This window comes from Fukomys damarensis, unplaced genomic scaffold (assembly GCF_012274545.1).
Source record: "Fukomys damarensis isolate Sample0158 unplaced genomic scaffold, DMR_v1.0_HiC HiC_scaffold_23, whole genome shotgun sequence".
NCBI classification, from domain to species: domain Eukaryota; kingdom Metazoa; phylum Chordata; class Mammalia; order Rodentia; family Bathyergidae; genus Fukomys; species Fukomys damarensis.
Genome location: NW_022900935.1, coordinates 53,797,979 through 53,821,132, shown reverse-complemented (window position 1 = coordinate 53,821,132; position 23,154 = coordinate 53,797,979). Strand labels below are relative to the sequence as shown.

The 23,154-nt window shown below is 38.8% G+C and overlaps 1 protein-coding gene across 5 annotated transcripts in view; it reads left to right on the top strand.

Annotated features, from left to right (window-relative positions):
* Nucleotides 1-23,138, top strand: part of Abca9 (ATP binding cassette subfamily A member 9) — a 61,551-nt gene extending 38,413 nt beyond the window's left edge. For 4 of the 5 annotated variants that reach the window (XM_033767321.1, XM_010640571.3, XM_033767322.1 and 1 more), the window contains 16 exons: nt 3,738-3,911; nt 4,096-4,209; nt 8,085-8,204; nt 10,029-10,097; nt 10,796-10,887; nt 12,045-12,165; nt 13,401-13,518; nt 14,505-14,596; nt 17,161-17,321; nt 18,105-18,180; nt 18,250-18,344; nt 19,051-19,170; nt 19,345-19,485; nt 20,172-20,251; nt 22,284-22,339; nt 22,469-23,138. In XM_033767321.1, the coding sequence (XP_033623212.1) occupies nt 3,738-3,911; nt 4,096-4,209; nt 8,085-8,204; nt 10,029-10,097; nt 10,796-10,887; nt 12,045-12,165; nt 13,401-13,518; nt 14,505-14,596; nt 17,161-17,321; nt 18,105-18,180; nt 18,250-18,344; nt 19,051-19,170; nt 19,345-19,485; nt 20,172-20,251; nt 22,284-22,339; nt 22,469-22,567 (1,728 nt within the window). In that variant the 3' untranslated portion in view covers nt 22,568-23,138. Of the gene's footprint in view, nt 1-3,737; nt 3,912-4,095; nt 4,210-8,084; nt 8,205-10,028; nt 10,098-10,795; nt 10,888-12,044; nt 12,166-13,400; nt 13,519-14,504; nt 14,597-17,160; nt 17,322-18,104; nt 18,181-18,249; nt 18,345-19,050; nt 19,171-19,344; nt 19,486-20,171; nt 20,252-22,283; nt 22,340-22,468 lie in introns of those variants that run through there. The other variant, XM_033767324.1, reaches the window with a different exon arrangement.
* The last annotated feature ends 16 nt before the right edge of the window (nt 23,139-23,154 follow it).

Sequence of the window (23,154 nt, the reverse complement as noted above, 5' to 3'; positions counted from 1 at the left end):
ATTGCTGACACAACCACATCCCCAATAGACATAAACATATCCCCTCTCTCAATGACGGCTTCCAGTTTTGACTTGGTTGATAAAGTCACTCATTTAAACTGCCCTGACCAACTCACTACAGCGCTTTGACTTATTGTTGAAAATGACTATCCCTTCAAAGCTTCATTTTGATGCTTTTATATAAAATTCAAGAACCCTGTAATAGAGCTTTCTTCCTTCTCCACGGTACTTCTAGTGCCTCTGAAAGAAGCTTGTCCCTTCCTGCCTGTCTTGACATCATGCTTGCTTTGTGATGTTGAACCTTGTAAAAGTTTGGAGAGTGTCTTTGATGGGCTTGAATTAATTTTCATCTATTTTACTTCTTAAAATGTTCCTGTCTTTAAGAACTTTTCCCATGACAAATACAAAATACTATTCTTTCCTCACTTTATTCACTGTTTTTCTACCATTCTTGTCAATCTTTATCTTTTCTCCTCCTCCTCTTCCTCCTTGCCCCTCTTCTTCATTTTTCTCCTTTTCTTCTTTACCTCTTCTTCCTCCTTCTGAATGGAACCTCCCTGAGTTCAAATCCTGACTCTGATTATTTATCAAGCTATATGAAATTTGAAAGTTGTTCAATAATTCTCTTTCTCACTTCATCACTTGTAAAATGTGTAACACTTACATCTATTTGTAGTAGGTTTATGTGAGGATGGAGTGAAACGATGCCTAAATATCACTTAGAATAATACCTAACATTAATAACTTTCCATGGATAAATATCTAGGGTTTAGTCCTGGACCCCTTTTCATCTATTTCGCTTTTTTTTTTTCTGGTACCAGGGATCAAACTTGGGTCCTTGTGCTAGCAATGCAGGCAACGACACCACTGAGCTAAATCCCCGGTCCCTTCAGCTATTTCCAGAGTTCTCAACTTCCATATATACAGTAGCCTACTTGATATCTCCACACAGGTCAGAAATAGACATTTCAATTTTGAGCAAATGCAAACCTTTCCTTGTCCTGACCAGATCCACTCTTCTCCCAATTCTCCCATCTCATTGAATGGTAGTATCTTGCATGGTTGCTCTAGCCTGAAATTTTGCAATTAGCCTTTGTCAACCTCTTATCTTTCATGTCAAATTAATCAACAGCTCCCTTAGGTACTACTTTTAATGTATCTATTTCATCCATGTTTGCCCATCTCTACTATTTTCATCCTAGTCTTAAGTGATCAACATTCCTTGTCTGGACCACTTTGATATCTACTCAATGATCTCCTTATTTGTAATAAATTCCTTTCAAACAACCAGAGTGAACTTTCGGCAGTTTAAATAAGAGCATCTAATCACTTTGTCTAATGTCCTCCCAAAGCTTCCCTTTATAGGTAGAATTAAATCCTAATTCTTTACACTGTCTGTGTCTTCCACCTTCTGTCTGTTCCCTACCTTTCCTTGCAGTCTCCTGCTGTACCTAACCCATTCTCTGGTTCTCACATGTGCCATTGTCATTGGGCTATGCTTCCTGACCTGAGTGTTCTTTTTCCGGTTGACTTCTTGTTACTGAGATGTCAGCACAGAAATAATTTCAGCCCAGTCTCCTTTCTTTCTTATTGAGTTTAAAATAGATGTCCATCACTGCGATCAGAGCTTGCTTTAAGGATCTGTGCATGGTCCTGGTACTTGAGCCTTTTTTTTTCATTTATCCACTGCTTCCTCTTGAGGGGAAAAAATAATGAAAGCCAATTCTTTTTCTTTCAATTCCACCTACACAGTTTTTGTTCTTCTCCAGAAATAGTGGATCTGCTTTTTCTTTGCCTTTGCTGAAATCTAGGAACCACTCTTGCTAAGTTTGCCAGGTTGAACAAATAAACTAGAGATACCCATATCAGATAAATAATGAATTTTTTGTATAAATATGTTACAAATATTGTGTGGGAATACTTATATTTAAAATTCAAATTTAAATGGCACACTCCTTTCTCTCCTCCCCACCATAGCTAGTGAATGATAAGTCATGGAATTTACTTCTGAAATATATCTGGACTCTTTGTGTATTGTCACCTTTCTTACAACGCTAATAAAAGACACCATCACCTCTTCCCTGTATGAGCACTTCTACCTCCCTGTCTCTGCTATGGGCAATACAATACTTTTCTCCTTCTCCATTTTCTACGGAGCATGGCAGTGTAATACTGTAGAAACACAAAGCTAGCCGTGTTAATTTCCTGCCTAAATCTCCATAGTGGTTTCTCACTGTGCTAAGGTGCAACAGCGAAATCCTTTCCATAGCCTGGAATTCCTTGGGTCATCTGAAATCGGCTGTATCTTTGTCCCTCAGTTTTACGTCACTGTCACCTTGATTCCAATGCTCCAGTCATATTAGCGTCTTTCCAGTTTCCCTAAAATATAAGCTTTCCTGCTGCCGGGCCATTTCTCCTGCTGTTCTTTCTGCCCAAAATACTTCCAACCTGTCACCCAAATAACTCTTATCCATTGCCCAGACCCTAACTCAAGTGTTACCTCACAGAGTGCCCCTTTCTGACTTTACCCCATTATTATTAACATATACACAATTTTAGTCATGTAGCTATAAGCTATACTTATACACACTGCCTTTATCCCCCTCTTCCTCTGCAAGTTAAATTCCACAAGAGCCCCATGACTGACTTAAAACCAGCCACATGGTAATACTCTGTAAATATATTTTTAAAAAATTAATGAACAAGAAGCATCAAGCTCTCTAAATATTTGCTCACTATCATTCCCTTTCCTGTTCTCTTTCAGAAGCATTCCCCTCTCCACAATTTATATTTTATTTGCATTCATATTTTTAAAATAAATACCTTTATATGAGCCCAATTTAACTTAAAATGTTGATTGCTTGTATGTTTCATATAAACAGTCCAGGTTAAAGTTGTTAACCCTTCTATTATGACAAGCACTGTAACAATGTGGCTCTCCATGGGTTACAATATCAAAATCTACTTACTAGTATTCACACTATAATAGTGAAAAATTGCTTGCACTTTAAGATAATTAAGAAAGTGCAACATTTTATAGGAGTCTTGCATATGCCAGCCCAAAAGATTTATTGATTTATTCATTTATTTTTTATACCAGGGATCAAACTCAGGATCTTGTGCTTGTGGGGCAGGCGTGGCACCACTAAGCTAAATCCCAGGTCCCCACAAGGTTTTTTTTTTTAATCAAATTGATTAAATAGATGACTGATCCTTAGATTCTAAATAAAATGCCAATTATAAATGCATTGTTCATATTCACAATAAATTTCAGGACTATTAGATGCAGTTGTAAACTCACATTCTTAAATCGTTATGCAATTTCCATGCCTTCTTGTCAAAGGAAGAAGCACCTTGGGCAAGAGAAGAACAGAAATGCCTACTTACTGATGGAAGATTATCTGGTAATATCAGTACATTATCCCTTTGGACAATGAAGTCATGAGCACAGTCTGCAGCATTTTTAATATCTCTAAAGCAGGGGTATGGCAAATGGTAGCAGCATTTTGTCAAACCAAAATAATAATAATTATTAAAGAAAGGGCTGGGGATTTAGCTCAGTGGTGCTGCCACCTGCCTTGCAAGCTCAAGGTCCCAAGTTCCATCTACCATCTTCAGTGCCAGAAAAAAAAAAAAAAAAAGATATAGAGCAAAAATAAATGCTTTTGTGTCTATGTATTTGAAATTTCCCAAACCTCAAGTTTTACCTTTTAATGATTCTTCTATTTCTTCATCAGAAAAAAATTCATTCCCAGCTATGGATTTCAGGCCTGTACCCTTCAGCTTACTGGTTTGGACAGGCATTGGTGGATATTCCCCTCTACTTCTTGATTCTCCTTCTAATGCAAATAATGGATTATGTTTTTAGCCCAGAAGAGATTATATTCATAATTCAAAACCTGTTAATTCAGGTAAGTAAGAAAGATTAATAAATAGTTTAATTAGACTAGTTTTTCACCAGGGGAGTAGCAGTGTTTATCTTAAACCAAAGAACATGAAATTATCTTTCCTATAGTTTTGAAAAGTTGAGAGATGAATACCGGCACTTTCCTCATTAGTATTTACTTTGCCTAATCTAAGTATGTCTGCTTTCAGATCCTGTGTAGCATTGGATATGTCTCATCTCTTGTTTTCTTGACATATGTGATTTCATTCATTTTTCGCAATGGCAGAAAGAATAGCGGCATTTGGTCATTTTTCTTCTTAACTGTAAGTGTATATATAGTACCTATTGTTTTATTTTTAAACCTTTCTTAAATAAACGTCGGGATGTGTATTTTAATCTTTGTACTATGCAGAATGGCAAGTTAATACTGCTCTCGAAATTTCTAATTACTTTAAGATGACCATAGGCATATACAAAATGGACCGCGCGTGGGTGCATACCAAACAGTGATCACTACACATCTCCAGAGCTACAGACACTCCTGAACTAGACCTCTACCCTTCACAATGTCCGTTGAATATTTAAAAAGAACTTCAATGATGCCATATCTGAAATACATCCCTCTCTTCAATTCTATGTTTCTCATCACGCAGCAGGTTACATTATTGCTGCGAATCCACCCAGTTAGCTGCTCCTACCCCAGATCTCGTCTTTCCTCTCTCTGACTCTTCTCTCATTCACTCTATCTGCGTGTCCTTTCTATTCTCGGGCATATCCCACTTGCTTGGTGTTCGACCTTCACCACTGCTTCCTTCCTCTGAGCTTTCATCGTGCCCTACCTGGAGCCCTGCAACAGACCTAAATCCAGCCTTTCTGCTTCCCCTGTTTCATCCCACAAACTCTTCTCTATAAAATACCCACAGTGATCTCTTAAAAATAAAATTTAATTGAAAAGTAAAACACTCAGAAGGTACATATTTTAAACAATAAAAATTTAATATAAGCACTTCCACAACACCACCAGGCACATCAAGAAGCAGGATATTACCGAGGGGCTAGAATCTCCTCCTCCCCATTCCAACCTTACTCCCTCCTTATAGAAAATCATCATCCTTAGTTTTAATACTATAAGCTAGCCAGTTTGAACTTAACTAAAATGGAACCATGCAGAATGCATTATTCACCAGCTACATTTAATCAACAATGTATTTCAAGAGCCAAGTGCTATTGTATCTGGTAATTGCCGTAGTAATTCAGTTTCATTCCATTGATACAGTATTCTATGAAATGCATTGTAATTTATTTATCCATTGACATTCAAGTGACTTCATCAGGGCTGTTATGGAAAACTCTGTTATTAACGTTTTTGTATTTCGAACAATTTACACACACACACACACACACACACACACACGCACACACACATATATTTGAGATAAAACATAGTAGTGGAATTCTTAGGTCAACACTCATATGTTCAGTGTTAGTAGAGTGTTCCAAATTGCTTTTTAAAGTGTTTATACCACCAAAAGGCGATGGGAAAAAGTTTCCAGTTCAGGATGATGAAAAGAACATTTCACATGGGCTGATATTTGTCTTTTGCCAGAAAGATAAAAGCAAAATGCAGTAACTACAAATTGTAAAATGAAAAGACAGGTTCTAGTTTGATTAAAAAATGAAATTCATCTATATATTGTTTAGAACAACATATATGAGGTTATAAAAGGAAAATGAATCCTCTAATTAAGAAAGAATTGCTGTGGAATGAGCAATGCTCATTAATGTATGAAACCTGAAAGGAAAAGCACCCAAGAAGTAGAAATCAGCTATTCAAAAGCAGAATTCAAATTGCCTCCAAATTTACTTTCCAAAATTCCTTTTTCAATTTTCATATATTTGAGGAAAAGTAAATGAAATTTCTTCTCCCCAAAATGTTATATGTCCAACTTACAGTTCTAGGGAAGATTTGACCTGCTCAAATGTGATCTCAAAGAATGCAGCTTTTATAAGCACTTTTTAAAATAAAATCCTTAGGCCACACAAAAACGTGCACATAGATGTTTATACTAGTGTTAATCAACCAATTTATCCACGATGGGGAGTGGATAAGCTCTGATACATACAGGCAATAGTATATCACTTAGCCCCAAAGAGAAATGAACTATCAAGCCACAGAAAGGTATGGAGGAAATTTGAATGCATTACTAGAACTCAATTTGAAAATAGTACATATTATGTGTTCCCTTCCACATTAGAGTGTAGAAAAGGCCAGACAGTGGGGACAGGATGACGATCGAGATTGCTGAGAATTAAGGGTGAAGTATGAATAGGTAGCATGGAGTGTTTTCTGTTAGTCAAACTGCTACTCTTTATGATACTATGATGCTGGATGCGCAACATTTTAAATTTGTCTAAACCCATAGAATATATAAGACCAAGAGTAAGCCTAGTGTAAAGTGTGAACTCGGTGTTATACTGATCCGATGATGCAGATACGTCGAGTGTAACCAACATACACTTGTAGGGGGAGATGTTGGTCAAAAGGGAGGCACATAATGGGAAATCTCCATCCCACCCACTCAGTTGTACTGTGAAGCCAAAACCTGCTCTAAAAATAGTCTACTAAAAGAAAGAAAAGAAAAAAAAAATCACTCAGAAGCATATTATATCCATATAAAAGACATAAAACTTAAGGTTAAAATTATTTTGATAAAAAAACAGAATAATGAATTCAGGAAAAGAAAAATTGCCAGAAAAGTACCAGCGGTGGCCCTTAAATTAGTTTAGAAATATGATTGAATGACTTTCAGAAGCATGCTCATAGTATATTTTAATAGAAAAGCACCCACGAAGTTGAGTAATTTCTTTTATAAGACCAGAATAATGACACCTGAGAAAGAAGAGCATTAATGAATTTACTTAGAACTGTAAAGGGCCACGCTAAATAAAAAGACAACAAAACAAACCTAGAAGTTAACAGGATAATGATAAGAACCGTCTAGAATGATTGATTCCAGAATGCAGTTGTTCAGTATTACGAGTCATATCAAAGAAAACTAATGAGTTGAAGAAACGTCATACAATGTCTTTAAAAAGACCCAATAAAAGGAAAACGTAAACACAAGGATAGATTACCAAAAACAAAGGACAAATATCCCATTATTACACAGTATTTATAAATTATTCACATAATAACAGCAATAGGACAAGGATACCTACAGTAATTAAATATAGCATCTTTTTTAGTATGATGTGACATAATACACCCTCTAATTCAGGGCTTGAGAGAAATAGATTGTCACCATTCTTTTGAAAAATGCTAGTGACCTTTGAGATTGTATATTTGCATAAATTTTAACCTGCAATTGACTTTTCAGAATCTTTCCCACAAGACTAAAAATGTCAAAATAAAAGGATTAATGTACACGATGGCTAATAGGTCACAAAATTGTAAAATAACACATTCTGTGAAGACAAAATTGTGTATTTTTGGATATCTACTCGAAGAAATATGCACCTATGAAAGTGAACAGCTGGTATGCTTAACATAAAAGGGCATTTGTGGCCTACTTTGAGATAAAATAATGCAGAAATGGAGTAAAAACTTATCAAAATCTGATTTTACCAAGAACTTCAGCTGATGTATATGGACACTGAGTTTGAAAAGCAACATTGTTTCTAGTAAAAAATACTCAGTCTAATAGAATAGTCACAAAGGAAAAAAAATATGATAATAATAGAAAATATGAACATGAGTGAGATCAATTATTACTCTCTTTGAAAATAGCCTGTAGTTCAGATTGGTTTTTAAATTAATTTATTTTATTATTAGTATGTGTTTGCCATTCATAACGATCACGTTCACCATGGGAAATTTGTTCTTGTACATAATATATTAATTCCTTTATTTCCATTCCCCTCCCTTCAAGCCTTTCCTTCCTCATTTACAAAGCTTTCTTTCCATTTTCCCCCTCTATTCTCTTTCAAATCCCTTTTCCCTTCCTGCCCTTTCCCCTCCCTTTTTATTCTTACTTGAACAAATTCTTCCTAATTTCTAACAACTGTCCTCCATTTTGCTCCTTATGTAAGCTTTGGATTTCTCACACGAGAGAAATGATCTGATATTTAAATTTGCATGTCTGTTTCATTTCACTTAAAATTACAATTTTAGTGACACTAGGGTGTGCTTCTGTTTTAGGTCACCATCTTCACAATTTTTGCTACTGATCTAAGTGAATATACATTTCTGGGGCTATTTTTCTGCACTATATTAATACCACCCTTCACACTGATTGGTTCTCTATTCATTTTTTCTGAGGTAAGTAATTCTAGTCCTGTCCTAGCACCATAAAATATATGGCTAGTAGAGAAAGCCCTAGATATTGCAAAAATGTGAGCAGAGTCCTCAGCCATGCCAAGTTTGATGTCTTTGTCTTCAGAAAGTCAGTTGTCTTAACGTAGATAAGGGGCATGTTCTTGTTCAGTAGGAAGCCAGGCCTCGGTTCATGAAGGTCAAAGGCGACTTCAGTCAAGGGGCGTTTTATAGTTCTCATGCTAACTCTCACCGTGGGAACCCTACTGAGGTGGTTTTTCTGCTAAGTTTTGGATATGTCAGGTTGTGAGTTCCTCACAGGCACTTGAAGAGAAATGTCGAGGAAACAGTTGGATATACAATAAAGTGCGCTAGTAAAAGGGTTGGTCTCCAAAAAAGCAGGAACATTCCATCTATTTAACAAGATCATTATTAGAGTATAAAAATACAGAGGTAAGTGGCTTAGCAGTTTGCTGGTAGAAAGATGAGAATAACATGCCCTTTTTGGGGAAATGAAGTCATTAGCTGGGGGGTAGAAAAAGGGGGATAGGGATTTTGACAATAGAATAAAAAATATGAAAAATTATTTCAGGGAGTGAAGTCAGAAGGGTTGATCTACTGAAAGACAGTCTACCCTACTTTTCTATTTGCAGGGGATCGAACTTTGGTCCCTGCGCTTGTGAGGTGTCTACCCTACTTTTCAAGCACAGCCAACAAAGTGGAAAGTTTATGTTACAGTCAGCTTTTGAGACAATTTATGGCAAGTAGAGAATTGGGTTCAATCAGTGATGAAAAGTTGCCAGATGAGTCTGATAAAGAAAAGGAGAGCTGGGGATGAAGCTCAGAGGCACTGTGCCTGCCTGGCAGGCACAAGGTCCTGAGATCGGCTCCTGGTACAAAAAAAAAAAAAATGAAGAGGAAAAGGAGAGAGGGATGTAGTTCTATATAAGGAGGACTTGTTGAACAATAGGCCATGGATTCTGAACTAAGAAAGACACAAGGTAAGGACATGAAGGGGGTGAATAGACAGTTGCCAAAGGTTGGTGGGTGAGGGGTTCACCAACTCCGAATTATGGAGTAAGGACAGTAGAATCTCAAAAATCTGGAAAAGTAAAACTTGATGGCAGAGAGGGCAGAAATTAGGGAGCACTGATTTCATCTTGGAATGGGGTACAGTTATTGAAAGTGATCATCTAAGACACTTAAGAGAACAAGATCTGTTGAAATGATGTTAGAGTCTTAAGAAACCACCAATGTGGAAAACAAAATCTTTTTTAGATGTGATACTTAGATATTTAATACAAGACATTTATATTTTCTAAGAGAAATGTCTTGGTGACTATAGCTCCCTAAATAAAATTGACTCCTTTACCCTTTATTCATAATGAAATAAATATCCTTTAGTGGAGCTCTTGGGAAGATGCATTTATATATGAAACTCTTCGTAATGGATTTGGTTTGAAGGATTGTTGTGATTCTTCTCAAAAGGAGATCTAGGAGAACAATAAAAAATATGACTATAGGGTTTGTGAAGAAAGAATAAAGCAAAAGAGAACAAACAGGAAAAGAAAGACAAAAGTTGGAGAAGAGTGTTATCTCAAGGCAGCATGGCCCATGGCTTCAGTGGGTCTTGCCAGTATTGCCCAGAATGGTGCTAATTCACAGCGTTACACAAAGAGCACTTCCACCTACAGACAAGTTGGAAGAAAGGGAAGGCATTCTGCACAGTCAGAAATTGACTTTACCTGATACATGAGGAGAATCAGGTAAAACAGTGGCAAGGCCATTTGAAGGGAAGGTTATATAAATAGCTGTCTCTTTGTTTTACAGATTTCTTATGACTCCATGGATTACTTAGGAGCTTCAGAATCTCAAATAGTTTTTCTGGCATTGCTAATAGTAAGAAGACATTTCCTCTTCAACGATATTCATGAGAGGATACGGCCTTTGTGTGGTTTGAGTTTCTTTGAGTTGCATTCAATTAAAAATGACATTTATGGGCCAGGGATTTAGCTCAGTGGTTCTGCCGCCTGCCTCGCAAGCACAAGGACATGAGTTCGATCCCCAGTATCAAAAAACAAAAAACAAACAAACAAACAAAAAAGACATTTGTGGCATATGAAAGAAAACACACACACAAAATGACTTTTTGATCTAAATCATTATCATTGCAAGAGTCAAAGGGTGCCAAGTGGGAAGTACCAGTTCTTAACAGCATGAGTAGTAGTGGCATAAGTTAGCACTGCTACCTTATGTTTTCCCTAAATAGCAGAGAGAGTAACTCTCAAAGTTTCATAAAATATTAAGTAGATTGCTTGCAGCCTTCTGAAATGTTATCAAGTGTAATTTTCCATATAGTCACAGTTATAGCAGATCATACAGTTCCTTAAATGAATTCCAGTATTGAAATCTTGATTTTGTGATGATGTTAATTTTTTAAATTGAGTTTATTGGTACATTTTAGGTATACAGTACAGTTACATTCATTGTTGGGATCTTGTACCTTTACATGACAGGTCTTGGTTCTCATGTTTTCCCCTTGTCCCTGCCCTCCCTTCGTGATGATGTTAATTTTGATTGTCGTTCTTTCCCCTTAGCCTTACCTCCAGTTTTTCATTTTCCTTTTTGTTCTGCGATGTCTGGAAGGACACTTCAGGAAGAAATCGTTGAGAAAGGACCCTGTTTTCAGGTGGATAAAAGTGAACAGAATTTCATGTTTCATTTAGTATCCATCCTTTAAGATATTTTAATATGTCTAAATTGATTTTTTAAAGTCCTGCCTCCTGAGATTATTCTAGGAGACTTTGTAAACTCAGTGAAGTAACATGAATTATAATAATTGTGTACACAACAATCTAGTGAGAGACCCACATTAGCACAGATAAAAGAGTGAGAATTAAGGCAGACTGTGATATGGCTAGCATGAGGAAAGTTGTATGCAAGGGGTAGAATCTTTAAAATAATGTGCAAGCACAGACAAGCAATTTTATAAGTGTAACCAATCCAGAAAGGAAATGAAGTGTGATCAGTAAGACAAAGGTTGTGATACATACCTTCTCCCAGTAGCTGAGAGGAGAGAGCTGAAATGAAGTTGAAGGCATGTGTTGTAGGGAATGAAAATGATCTTAAAGCTAGATGCCAGAGGGTCTTGAAGCAAGGAAAAATAAGAAGGTATTATAAGTTACATAATACAAAATTGAGATCAACTATGTCTTGAGCACCTAGCCTACCACCCCAAATGATTATCAGGCTCAAACTTAGTGTTAGGGGTAGTGCAGACTGTGAGGACATGATTTAGAAAACCAAATCAATGCATTTATTTGAGGTGGCTCAAGGGAGAAACGTAGAAATTAGCAGGACTCAATGGAGTGGTCGTGGTAAAGAAAAGGATTAGTGAGGGAAGAGTGATTCTGACACAAATTCCCAAGAAGAGATCCTGCTCAATAACTGAGTGGACACTGGGATGGTGATTAGATGTCCAAAGTTTTCTGGGATCGTCCCCTGAGCCTGAGTGTTTTGACCCATCGTTCTCGTGAAACTCGGCCTCAAAATCCTTTCACCAGAGAGGGTATTTTAGTTTATTATTTGGGGGGGAAAGCAGTCATCACCATCAAGGAGAATTAAACTTAGGTAAAAATCAAAGGTGATATGAGTAGCATCTTTTGATTGTTTGATAGCAACTAGGCTGTTTCACAGGCAAATGACAGAGAGTTTAAGAATGAAAATCCTGCTGTGTTCCTTTGTCAATCTGCTCAAATAATTGATTGCAGTTTGCAGAAAATTCATTACTTTTACTAAAAGCTTTTCACCTGGGAACCTATTTCTATCATGCCATTTTGATTTTAGAATTTCTCCGAGAAGCAGCGATGTTTTTCCAAACCCAGAAGAACCTGAAGGAGAAGATGAAGATGTTCACATGGAAAGAATAAGAACAGCAAATGCCATGGCTGCCTTGGATGAGGAAGAGGTAAAAATTGCAAAAATATTCTTCATCTTCAAATCATTTTGCCGGGCAGGTAAAAGTTTTGAAAAGCACCTGAGGTCCATTTATCCTTACTCAGGTAATTTATGATTTGACTTCAGGAGCTATGCAGTACCCACATGGGTAAGACAGCAAGGGAAACATGAACACACACAGAGATTACTTTGTTAATTTTTTTTCAAAGTCATAGTTTTCATAAGTACACCTAAATGTTATAAAACTTAAGTATGATTTTGTAAGCTTTATAACCCAACTAAAGCTTACTGCAAGGAATTAGGAAGAGAGAGCTCCTCTGAGTTGTACATGTGTTAAATGCATATGTGTGTGTGACAGTGTGTGTCTTAAATCTATTGATTCAGTGAATGCTTTTATTTCTCCTCTTTGAAGAAGAGCAAGCACAAGTCACACGATATGATGCCAGTGTCCCTTTTCTGAAGGAATACAAATTTGAGAGAATTCACTTGACAGTATCAACCTATTCTAGAGGAAGGATCAGTTTGTTCCACAGTCTTGAATGAGGAAAGGTTTGCTAGAAAGGAGTATGGAGTATTGTTTTTTTTAATTCATGAACCTTATTGGTATATCTTAGATGTACATTATAATCACCTCCACCATGGGGAATTTGTATATGCTATATCTTGGTTTTTATTTTTCCCCATTCTGCTTCCCTCCCTTCAACTCCTCCATCCCTCCTTATTTACAAAAGCTTTGTTTCCATTTTTTCCTTCTTTCCTCATTTTTTCTTTTCCTCTTTCCTTCCCCTCCACCATCAGTATCCTCCCCCTTCAAACATTTTCTTTCTATTTCATAATATTTATTATACATTTTGGTCTTCATTTACACTTTCCATTTTTCCAGAGGAACAATTCAGTATTTGCACACGTGTATTCTATTTATTTCACTTAAGAGAATGGTCTTTTTATGGCAGAGTAATACTCCATTGTATTTTTTTAAAACCCCTATATCTTCTTTATCCAGTCACTGGTTGATGGGCATTGGGCTGTTTCCAAGATTTAGCTATTACAAACTGTGCTGCTACAAACATAGATGTACATATATCACTGTGGTACGATGCTTTTAATTCTTTTGAGAAGATACTAAGAAGGGGAATAGCTGGTAAAAGAGAACCTCTAGTTTTAGTTTTATGAGGATTCTAAGTATGGAGTGTTCTTAACACAAGGAGGTAATAATGTCCCATTGCTATTGGCTTGTCTTTACAGAAACCAGTTATCATTGCCAGCTGTCTCCGGAAGGAATATGCAGTCAAAAAGAAAAATTGCTTTTCCAGAAAGAAGAAAAAACTTGCCACAAGGAACGTCTCTTTCTGTGTTAAAAAAGGTTAGAAACAACAGTTCTGTTTTTGAGCGCAGTTGGCCTCTAACGATTGTATCTTTCTAAGGCAGGAAGAGTACCTGAATCTGGCGTTATCCACTGATGAACAGGAAAGGCGACCAACTCATTATCACACTAAGGCTGCTTTTTCCTGCTTGCACACCACACTTACACTTACAGTTTTTCTTTGCACAGGAAGATAGTGTGTCTGTTCTGTTAAGACAAATGAACAGAACAATAACAACAAAGAGCCAGGTTTTCTGTTAAAAATGATGATATAGGTTCTGTTTATTTTTCTCACACACATATTGCGTTTTACATTTTTATGGTGCTGGGGATTGAACTCAGGACCTCACACACACACGTGTTAGGAAAGTGCTCTACTACCCAGCCACACGCCAACCCTGGATAGATTGTAAAGCAGCATAATTTCATGACCTCAGAGAACTGCCCGAGGCGTAGTAGCACATTCTCCATTCCTAAAAATAGCACGTGCTATAGAAGAGCTGGTGAGGTGCAAGGAGCTTTGTAATCAAAGTTTATTTCAAATTCCAACTCAGCCTCTTACAGGCTGTATGACCTTGGGCAAATTACTTATGCTCTTTAGGTCTCAGCTTCCTCATTTGAGAAAACAAATATGAACCAAGTAATAAAAAAGTAGGGAGGAGGAGAAGGTGAAATAGTGTACATACCACATTTCCCATAATGCTTGATGGAGTCCACAAATAGTATTTGCTATATTGATCGATCGATGGATCGATTGTGCTGCTAGAGATTGATCCCAGGGCCTTCACACTGAGCTACATCCCCAGACCTTTTCTAAGTTTTTATTTTGAGACAAGGTCTTGTTGCCTAGTCTGGGTTCAAACTTGCACTCTTTCTGCCTCAGCTTCCCAGAGTGCTGGTGTTACAGGCATGTGGCACCATGCTTGGCTTGCTTTTATTTTTGCTGTAATTATCTGTGCATTTCTAAGCATATCTATTTCTTTCAGGTGAAGTTGTAGGGCTTTTGGGACACAACCGAGCTGGTAAAAGTACAGTGATTAAAATGATAACTGGAGACATAAAACCAACTGCAGGGCAGGTCAGTAAAATGCACACAAATATGGTCATTAATGCTTCCCAGAGCAAATATTTTATAATGAGTACTGATGGCAATCATGAAAATTGGGACAGTCCATAAGCAATCTGGGTGAACTTATGCACTGAATGAAAAGGACTGATTAAAACTTCTCCTTAATTCCAAAAATGGTTGATTGATGAGAAAGTCTATTGTTTTCTATACTCGGTGAAAAAAATAGAGGTATTAAAAGTAAATATATACTGCTGAGATCAGAAGTCTTTGATTTGTTGAATTATCTACACTAAGAACTTGTTAAATTGAATTATCTAATCCAGAAACCACTGTAAGAATAATGATGAGGCCTGCTCACTTCGTTATAGTCATGAATCATCAAATTGAATAACTTTTCTGTTTATATGCTGTAATTAAAGATTCTATGTGACATTTTGTAACAATGAATTCATCAGCAAATAGTACTGTGTAAATCTTTACAAAGTGCATATGCAACAGAAACTTTCTTGTAATTGTTGGGGCACTTCCTGACCCAGTGGATACAAGTATGTGGCCAGCTATACAAGAGAAGTGGGCAGCAGAAGATAGTACCGTAAATCCATTGAAGTTCTTGGAGCACAATCATAACTCAGGGCTGGTGCAAAAAAACTCAGGATCTATTAAGATCATGGATATTATAAGTAAAAAAAATTCATAATTGTCAAAATTCCAAAGCAAAAAAACAGAAGACTATATGAATCTCACTTGGCTCGTCCAATTTGGGTAAAATGACGGTTAGCTACCAAAGGACTACAACTTCAGAGGGAAAATGCTCTTGATATTTGATTCCAACTTAAAGTCAGAAGGAGTGTGGAGAAGGAAAGTTGCAAGGAGGTGATGATTGCTACAGCATTTTCAAATTTGTCTTTCCATTTCCATTTTTACCTCACAGAGCAGCTAGAGCAGTCCTTACAAAATGCAAACGATGCCTTGTCACTCTCCAGATTACAACCCCTGACTTAAAATCGATTCAAAAATTTTACCATGTCTGCAAAAGGTTTGGCATGGTGTGGGCTCTGTTAACAGCCTTTCATATCCTCTACCCTTTGCCACATTGGCCTTCAGTCACCTTCACTTTGCAGTATCTTTGGGTCTGATCTACTCATGTACTCTGCCCTCACGTGCTTAGTTATCGCCTCTTCACTAGAAAATCTACCTCCTTTAGACCTTTCCCTAATTACCAATTACTCATAAAGAAAAGAGATTTAGCCCATGGTTTAGAAAGCAAAGATCCAAGATTGGGCAGCCCCATTGTTTCAACCTGTGATGAGGACCCAGCCATGATGGGGCATAGCAGCGGTGTGTGCGAGTGGGAGAGATCACATGACCAGACAGGAAACCGGAGACAGAGGGGGATGCCACAAGTCCTCCTCAAGGCACACCCCAGTGACCTAGTCATCCTCAGGACTTTGTACTAGGCTCCGCTTTTTTCTACGTTAAATTCTCCATGCTATTGTTAAGAGCAGTTACTTCCCTCAAAGGATTAAGAAGAGGCCCTAATTAGTCCATTTATGTATTTACTTGTTAGTTTTCTGTTTCTCCCTTTCTAGAATGAAAATTCTATGAGGCAAAGTTAAGTTGTCTTCTCCTGCTTTGCATTTGGGTGAGACAGTTCAGCATCAATGTTAAGGGTGTGGGTTCTGAAGGTTGATTCCAGCTTCATTCATCATATTCTCTTCTTAAAATTTCTTAATCCACATAAGTCTGAGTTTTCTCATATGTAAAACAGCAATGATGAAGTTAACACATAACACACGTAGGGCTTCTGTAAAGACAATGTAACTCAAAATACATGAAATGCTTAGATTCTGGCATATGGCAAGTGTTGAGCAGACATTAGCTACTTAAATTCCTGGATAGCACAGAGCCTGGCTCCTAAAAATAACAAATGTTGGCCTGAAGTACCTGTGGTCCTTTGTACCACAGTGGTAAAGCCTTTTCATATATTATTTAGTTCAGAATTTCTTAACCTTGAAATTACTGACCTTTGGGATGGATAATTTTTGTGTGTAGCAGGATGTTTAGCGGCACTCCTGGTCCCTGCCTACTAGGTGCCAATAGCACCCTTCCCACCCCAGATATAAACACAAACTGTGATAGCCAAATGTATCTACAGACATTGCTGAATGTACTCTGGGAGGAAGACTGTCCCTGACCGAGAACCACTGCCTAATTATTAGTCAGATCCTACCATTATAACTATTTATCATTAGGGAAACAGAACCTTTAACAAGTACCTATTCTTTTGAATTTTGGGATCAGCAAATAAAGCCAAGTGTTGAACAATTAAATAAGCCACCTTGAGTTGAACCTTAGTAATGAAACCGGTAGTCAGTCTGAACTATGATGGAAGATTACAACAACATGGAATGTTGTCTTTTAAATTATTGTGCGTTTTGTCATTTTCCCAGAGCTATATTTGGTAACTTTTTAACTTTTGTACTTACATGATGGAAACTCCCTGAAGCATACACTCACTTGCACAAACACACACAATTCTGAACAGAACTAGAGAATGGACTCCTTTTGTCTAGGTGATTTTGAAAAGGAGCAGTGAAGGGGACACCCTGGGGTTCCTGGGGTACTGTCCTCAGGAGAATGTGCTGTGGCCTAGCCTGACAGTGAGGGAACACCTGGAAGTATACGCGGCTGTGAAGGGGCTGAAGAAAAGGGATGCTATGGTCACCATCACACAGTACGTGAGCGAACCACATGCATCTTATCTTGTGGGGGTGTGATGTTAACAGTGTTGCAAACAAAATTCAAGAACACAAAATGAAAGACAGTAGTTTCTAATCACTGATCCCTTGCTCGTGGGAAAAGTCTTGGCTATTTAGTACCCAGTTCGGTATTATTTTCTCTAACTCTAAGCCTAGAGGAAAAAAGGTTGCTGATTATCTTTAATATGGGAAGAAGCCATTGAAAATAGGAGCATGACATCCAAGAGAGAGAAAATATCTACATTAGTCAGTTTTGTCTTACTGTAATGAAACACCTCAGGCTACTTAGTCATGAAGAAAAGAGATTTAGCCCATGGTTTAGAAAGCGAAGATCCAAGATTGGGCAGCCCCATTGTTTCAACCTGTGATGAGGACCCAGCCATGATGGGTCATAGCAGGGGTGTGTGCGCGAGTGGGAGAGATCACATGACCAGACAGGAAACCGGAGACAGAGGGGGGTGCCACAACTCCTCCTCAAGGCACACCCCAGTGACCTAGACAACCTCAAGACTTCCTACTAGGCTCCATCTTTTATAGTTCCACACCATCTCCTAATATCACCACATGACCAGTCTCCCAATACATGATCCTTTAGGGGGCACATCTAAGCTGTAGCATATTCTCAATGACTTCCCAGTTATGACCATGCTGGTGATTCTTTACTTTCCGCCATTATACTGTTTTGATTTGCTTGTTCTCCTACATCCAATCCCCATTGCTCCTGGGTAATGAAGTTTGATTCACTCTATTTCCTTCAGGTTGGTGGAAGCCCTCAAGCTTCAGGACCAGCTGAAGACACCGGTGAAGACCTTGTCAGAGGGAGTGAAGAGGAAGGTATGCAAGGGCTTGGTATAGATCTGTGCATCACAGCATTGTGCTGACAGGCTGTCCCTCTTGTTTCAGCTGTGTTTTGTGCTCAGTATCCTGGGAAACCCATCAGTGGTGCTTCTGGATGAGCCGTCCACTGGGATGGACCCCGAGGGCCAGCAGCAGATGTGGTGAGGAAACACATGTGTAGCCCCTATGTAGATTAACATGTCCTTTAATAAAAGCCTTCAAAATCATTGTTTACTGAAAAAGGATAAGACACTCATCCACTATGAAAGAAAAAAGCAACATTAAGGAAAAATAGCCCTACCATCAGTTTTCATTGAGAAGAAAAAGATATACTCTTTCAACTAAAAATCCATTCTAAGAACTTTATTTTCCTCATAAGTCTCTTGGGTGTGCATGGGACATAGTCAGATCAATCAAGTACCAAACTTTAACTCTTTCTGCAACATCACCTCACATACAATTCATGCAAAGAATAAAAGAGACATTCCAAATCCTCAATATATTATTTAATTATTTTAGGAAATCTCTTCCATTTTGTACCTTTCTAGTACATGTTGTGACGGTCACACATTTTAGTAAGTTCCTCTTTCTGTCTTCCATCTGTCTTCTCATAAACATTGCTCAAACTCAACAGGTTGCTAAATAATTTTCACCCAACACCATATTGCATTTTCATCCCAAACTAGTTGCCAAATTATAACCAATAATTTGGTTATTTCCCTGCTTATTATCCCTCCCATAATTCTGGTTTGGGTTTACTCTGAATTCACTAATTGTTCCCTATGTGTGACAGGGAAATTTCTTCCTAAAAGTTTCCACCCAACCTTGGACAGTACTTTCATTTATTTCCCTTCAACCTAATTCTAGGCAGGCAATCCGGGCCACCTTTAGACGCATGGAGAGGGGTGCCCTTCTGACGACCCATTACATGGCAGAGGCTGAGGCTGTTTGTGATCGCATAGCCATCATGGTGGCCGGAAGGCTGAGGTGAGGGCCGTTCAGACCAACACTGGACCCGCCAGTCACAGGACATCTCCTCTGTGAGAAGCTCAAGATACTGCTTCTGGCTCTGGGGGACTGTGGCCTTGGCCTCCAGACACTGGACAGCTCTGGTCGGAGTAGCCTCCCTCACCTTACTCGACTTCCATTTCCAACCTCCAGGTGTATCGGTTCCATCCAACATCTCAAGAGCAAATTTGGCAAAGATTATCTGCTGGAGATGAAGGTGAGGACTCCCACCCATGTGGAGCCCCTCCACGAAGAGATCCTGAGGCTCTTCCCCCAGGCAGCTAGGCAGGAAAGGTAAATAAACCTGTTGCTTCATCTTGGTCTTTGGTTGATTTTTTCAGTTATGATGATGAGGAGTAAGAGTTCTTCCCTCCCTTCTTCCTTTTTTTGTTTTTTAGTTGTCAGTACACTAATAACTAGAGAAGGGTCTCATTATGAAGGCTACTACAGGGTTAGAATGAGATAGCAATGTGCTGATTTGGAGACTGGGCATTCCTAGTGTGTGCATGTGCTTACCTCCTCTCAGTGGTCCTTTTGACAGCAAAACCATGCCCTGTTAAAGGACACTCCCTGTACAAAGCTCATACCACAGAACAGCATCAGTCAAAGCTCAGTGGATTGCGTCTCTTAGAATTTTTATCATCATCAGTAACAGCAGATGAGGCTCAGATAGCTTAGTAGGTTAAGTAGTTTTTACTTAAGTGCTTTTTGCTTCGTGGTAAGGCCGTGGAAAAGTAATCTTGTTTGCTTTCTTCTTAAGGCTTTAAACTGTTGATTTCTTCCCATCTCCCTATCCTCCTCTTAGTAGACTGACATCTCCCTAGTTGATCAAAGAGCATTTATGCCATTATGGTTGTCACCAAGATCACACACACTTGTATATTTCAAAAAGTTATTCTCAAGATTATTCTTTTAAGACATGCACCAGCGGAGGCTGTGACCTTGAAATCTGGAGTTCTGCCTTATTATTCACGTTTCAGGTACTCCTCTCTGATGGTTTACAAGTTGCCTATGGAAGATGTACAACCTTTATCAAGGACTTTCTCCAAATTAGAGATAGGTAAGTGATTGTGTAGAAGTCAGACTCTGAGAAATAGAAGGAACCCAACCCAGCATTAAAATATATATGTGTGTGTGTGTGTGTGTGTGTGTGTGTGTGTGTGTGTGTGTAAACCTAGAATTGTGATTTTTTAAACCATAGATAAATTACGGTGACTTCCAAGGCAAAAGGGCTGATTTGACAAAGTGTGGGACAATTAGTCCTGGAGTTAGGGAGACAGGGTGCAGCAGTCATCGAGTGGATAGAGCCAGGTTTGATGCTAGACACCTTATACCGCACAGTCAGTCCCCACGAGAAAGAATGGTTTGACCGAACTGTCATTAGAGCTGAGACTGCCATAGCTCAACAAGGAAAAAGACCATTGACATTCAAGGCTGGAGTGTCCCAAAATTTATACAAACAGAGAAATATGCATTTGTTTTTGTTTTGAGGTCTTCTTGGGTAGCATTGGACACTGGTGAGATGGTTCCTGTCTGTTCCAGGGAGCTAATCTGTGACTCCTTTTAGGCACTGCATTTGGCCGTCACATATTGCATTGATCTCTTCACTCAGCTTAGTTTCTGCCTGTTGTATCAGTGTCATTGTACGAACTCCAGTGAGTTACACATTTTCCCCAGGCTCTTGAGCTGTACTCTCTGAATTCATATCTGTCTGCAAAATCATACAGACTTCAGGCTTCCCAGTTCCTGAGGAGAGGCTTCTCCTTGGAAGCGTTAGTTTTCTATTCTGACCATTTTTCCTTGTGGCCAGGTTTGCAACATTCCAGTGGAAAGGATTTCCACGTGGTTTCTCTTGTGTTTTGTAATGAATTAGTTGCAGAGAGATTTAGAGAGACGGCCTCCCTAGAATACAATTGAACCTTTCTTCATAAGGTTCCTAATATTTCTGCTTTCAAAAATGCTCTCTCCTGTTCCAAATTGTGTCTGGTTTGTTCAATTTATTCAAACTGAGGTTTTTATTTGGGGGGGGCTTTTAATCATAATTTCCTACCTTAGTTACATGAATATGAAACAATGTACAAAATGTGGAAACATGAGATGGAATTTTTTTTCTCAAACTATTATTAGACCTTATTACATTCTCAGCAGCAATATGTACATTTATGGAATGGACTACGCTTGGTACCATGCAAGCATAATGCACATTCTCTGACACGTCCTTTTTCTGACTGCATAGATCCTTCTTCCACATCAGGTCACATTTGAGTAACCACAAACTCCAGTGAAACTTGAGTGTTACATGCCTCTTCCAGCTCAGACTCACCCCACTGTGGAGATCTGCAGCTGGAAAGACGGCATGGTCAGTTATGTCTCTCTTTTTATTCTTTTCCCCTCTTGACTGGTAAGCTGATGTTCTGGGTCTCTCCAGGGTGGAATGAAGGGGAAGGAAAAAGAAATAATAAGGAGCAAAAGTTTGTCAGCAGAGCTGACACATGGCAGCAGGGTCTCCTGCGTGAGTGTGCAGTAACTGTGCAATATCTCAAGGGTAGAAACAGCAAGACTGTCATTGCCTTAGGGAAAGGTACAAAGCACTGAAACCGTGACCAGAAGATAGGGGCAGAGTCATGCAGAATTTGCCACCTGGACACAAATAGTAACCCGTCAAGGGATACACTTGGTGTCAGGTGGGTAGTGAAAGAATAAACGCCATGCGCTCCCTTATCTCGTGATCCTCCTGCCAGGCTTTCTATTGGTAGAATCCACTGGAGGACATGTCTTATGGGAACCTCTGGAGAAGAGAGGGCAGAGACAGAGACACACATGGTAGTTTTCCAGCTCAGGGCAAACCTTCCCTTAGCTGGAAGTTCTGAGCCTCTGGTAGGGTTTTCCAGTCATCTGGTGCTTCCTTGCATCAAAACTCTAAGAAAGTGGGACAATATTCCCATCCTGCTGAACTACTTATAAGGCACTTGCATTCTCATATTAGTACAAAAGTATTTGTTATTACCGTATATTTTATATTTGCTATGACAAAGTAAAATTCTCCAAATAAAAAATGTATAAGCACCTAATGTATATTCATCCTTGTGCAGTGAAACAGAGCTTCGGCCTGGAGGAGTACAGCCTCTCACAGTCCACCCTGGAGCAGGTGGGTCCATCGCAGTGATCTTCTGTCACCCGTGAAATCCGGGGTCCACGCGGGCTACCTCACGTACATGGTTGGAACTGTACAAGGCAGCCTGGCATCCTCCTCCCCTTGTTTTTTCCTCCTTTACAGGTTTTCCTGGAGCTCTCCAAGGAGCAGGAGCTGGACGATTTTGAGGAGGCACTCGGTGCCTCTGTGAAGTGGAAACTCCTCCCACAGGACGAGCCTTGAGGCCCCACGTCCTGCTTCTCTTAAAGCTCACGACTCTTTGTAAGACTGTTCCGTAGCACTCATAGGCCTTATCAGAAACGGCGCAGGTTACTTGTGAAACTCACGTCATAATCTTTTTCAGTCGTACAGTGGGGATGGTGGGTAAAGTTAGTGAGAGCAGTGATGAAGCCCGAGATTAGACCACACCACCCTGCCACATCCCATGTTACAGGGTGAACTGAAACCAGTGTTTATGATGTATTTGTTTACGTGTCTGAGGATGATACAAAGACTGCTTACTTTTCTTTCCATGAACTGAAAAATATTGAATGTTTTCTTATCTTTTTCGCTAAGTATACAACCAGACATAATATTGACATTAGGGAAAGAGACTACCTAATAGCACAGATTTTGCAGTTCTCGATTCTCTGATTCTTCTTTGTTAAATCATTTTCAGACTTTCGCTTGCAGAGTATTGTTTTTTCTATTATGAATATGAAAGGAATTTGAAACCTGTTCAGTTGCATACTTGTAATATGAATTTGAATGTTCAAGTTAATGGAACATATTACAATGTATTGTCATCTGCAAACCGGAAACCTTGCATA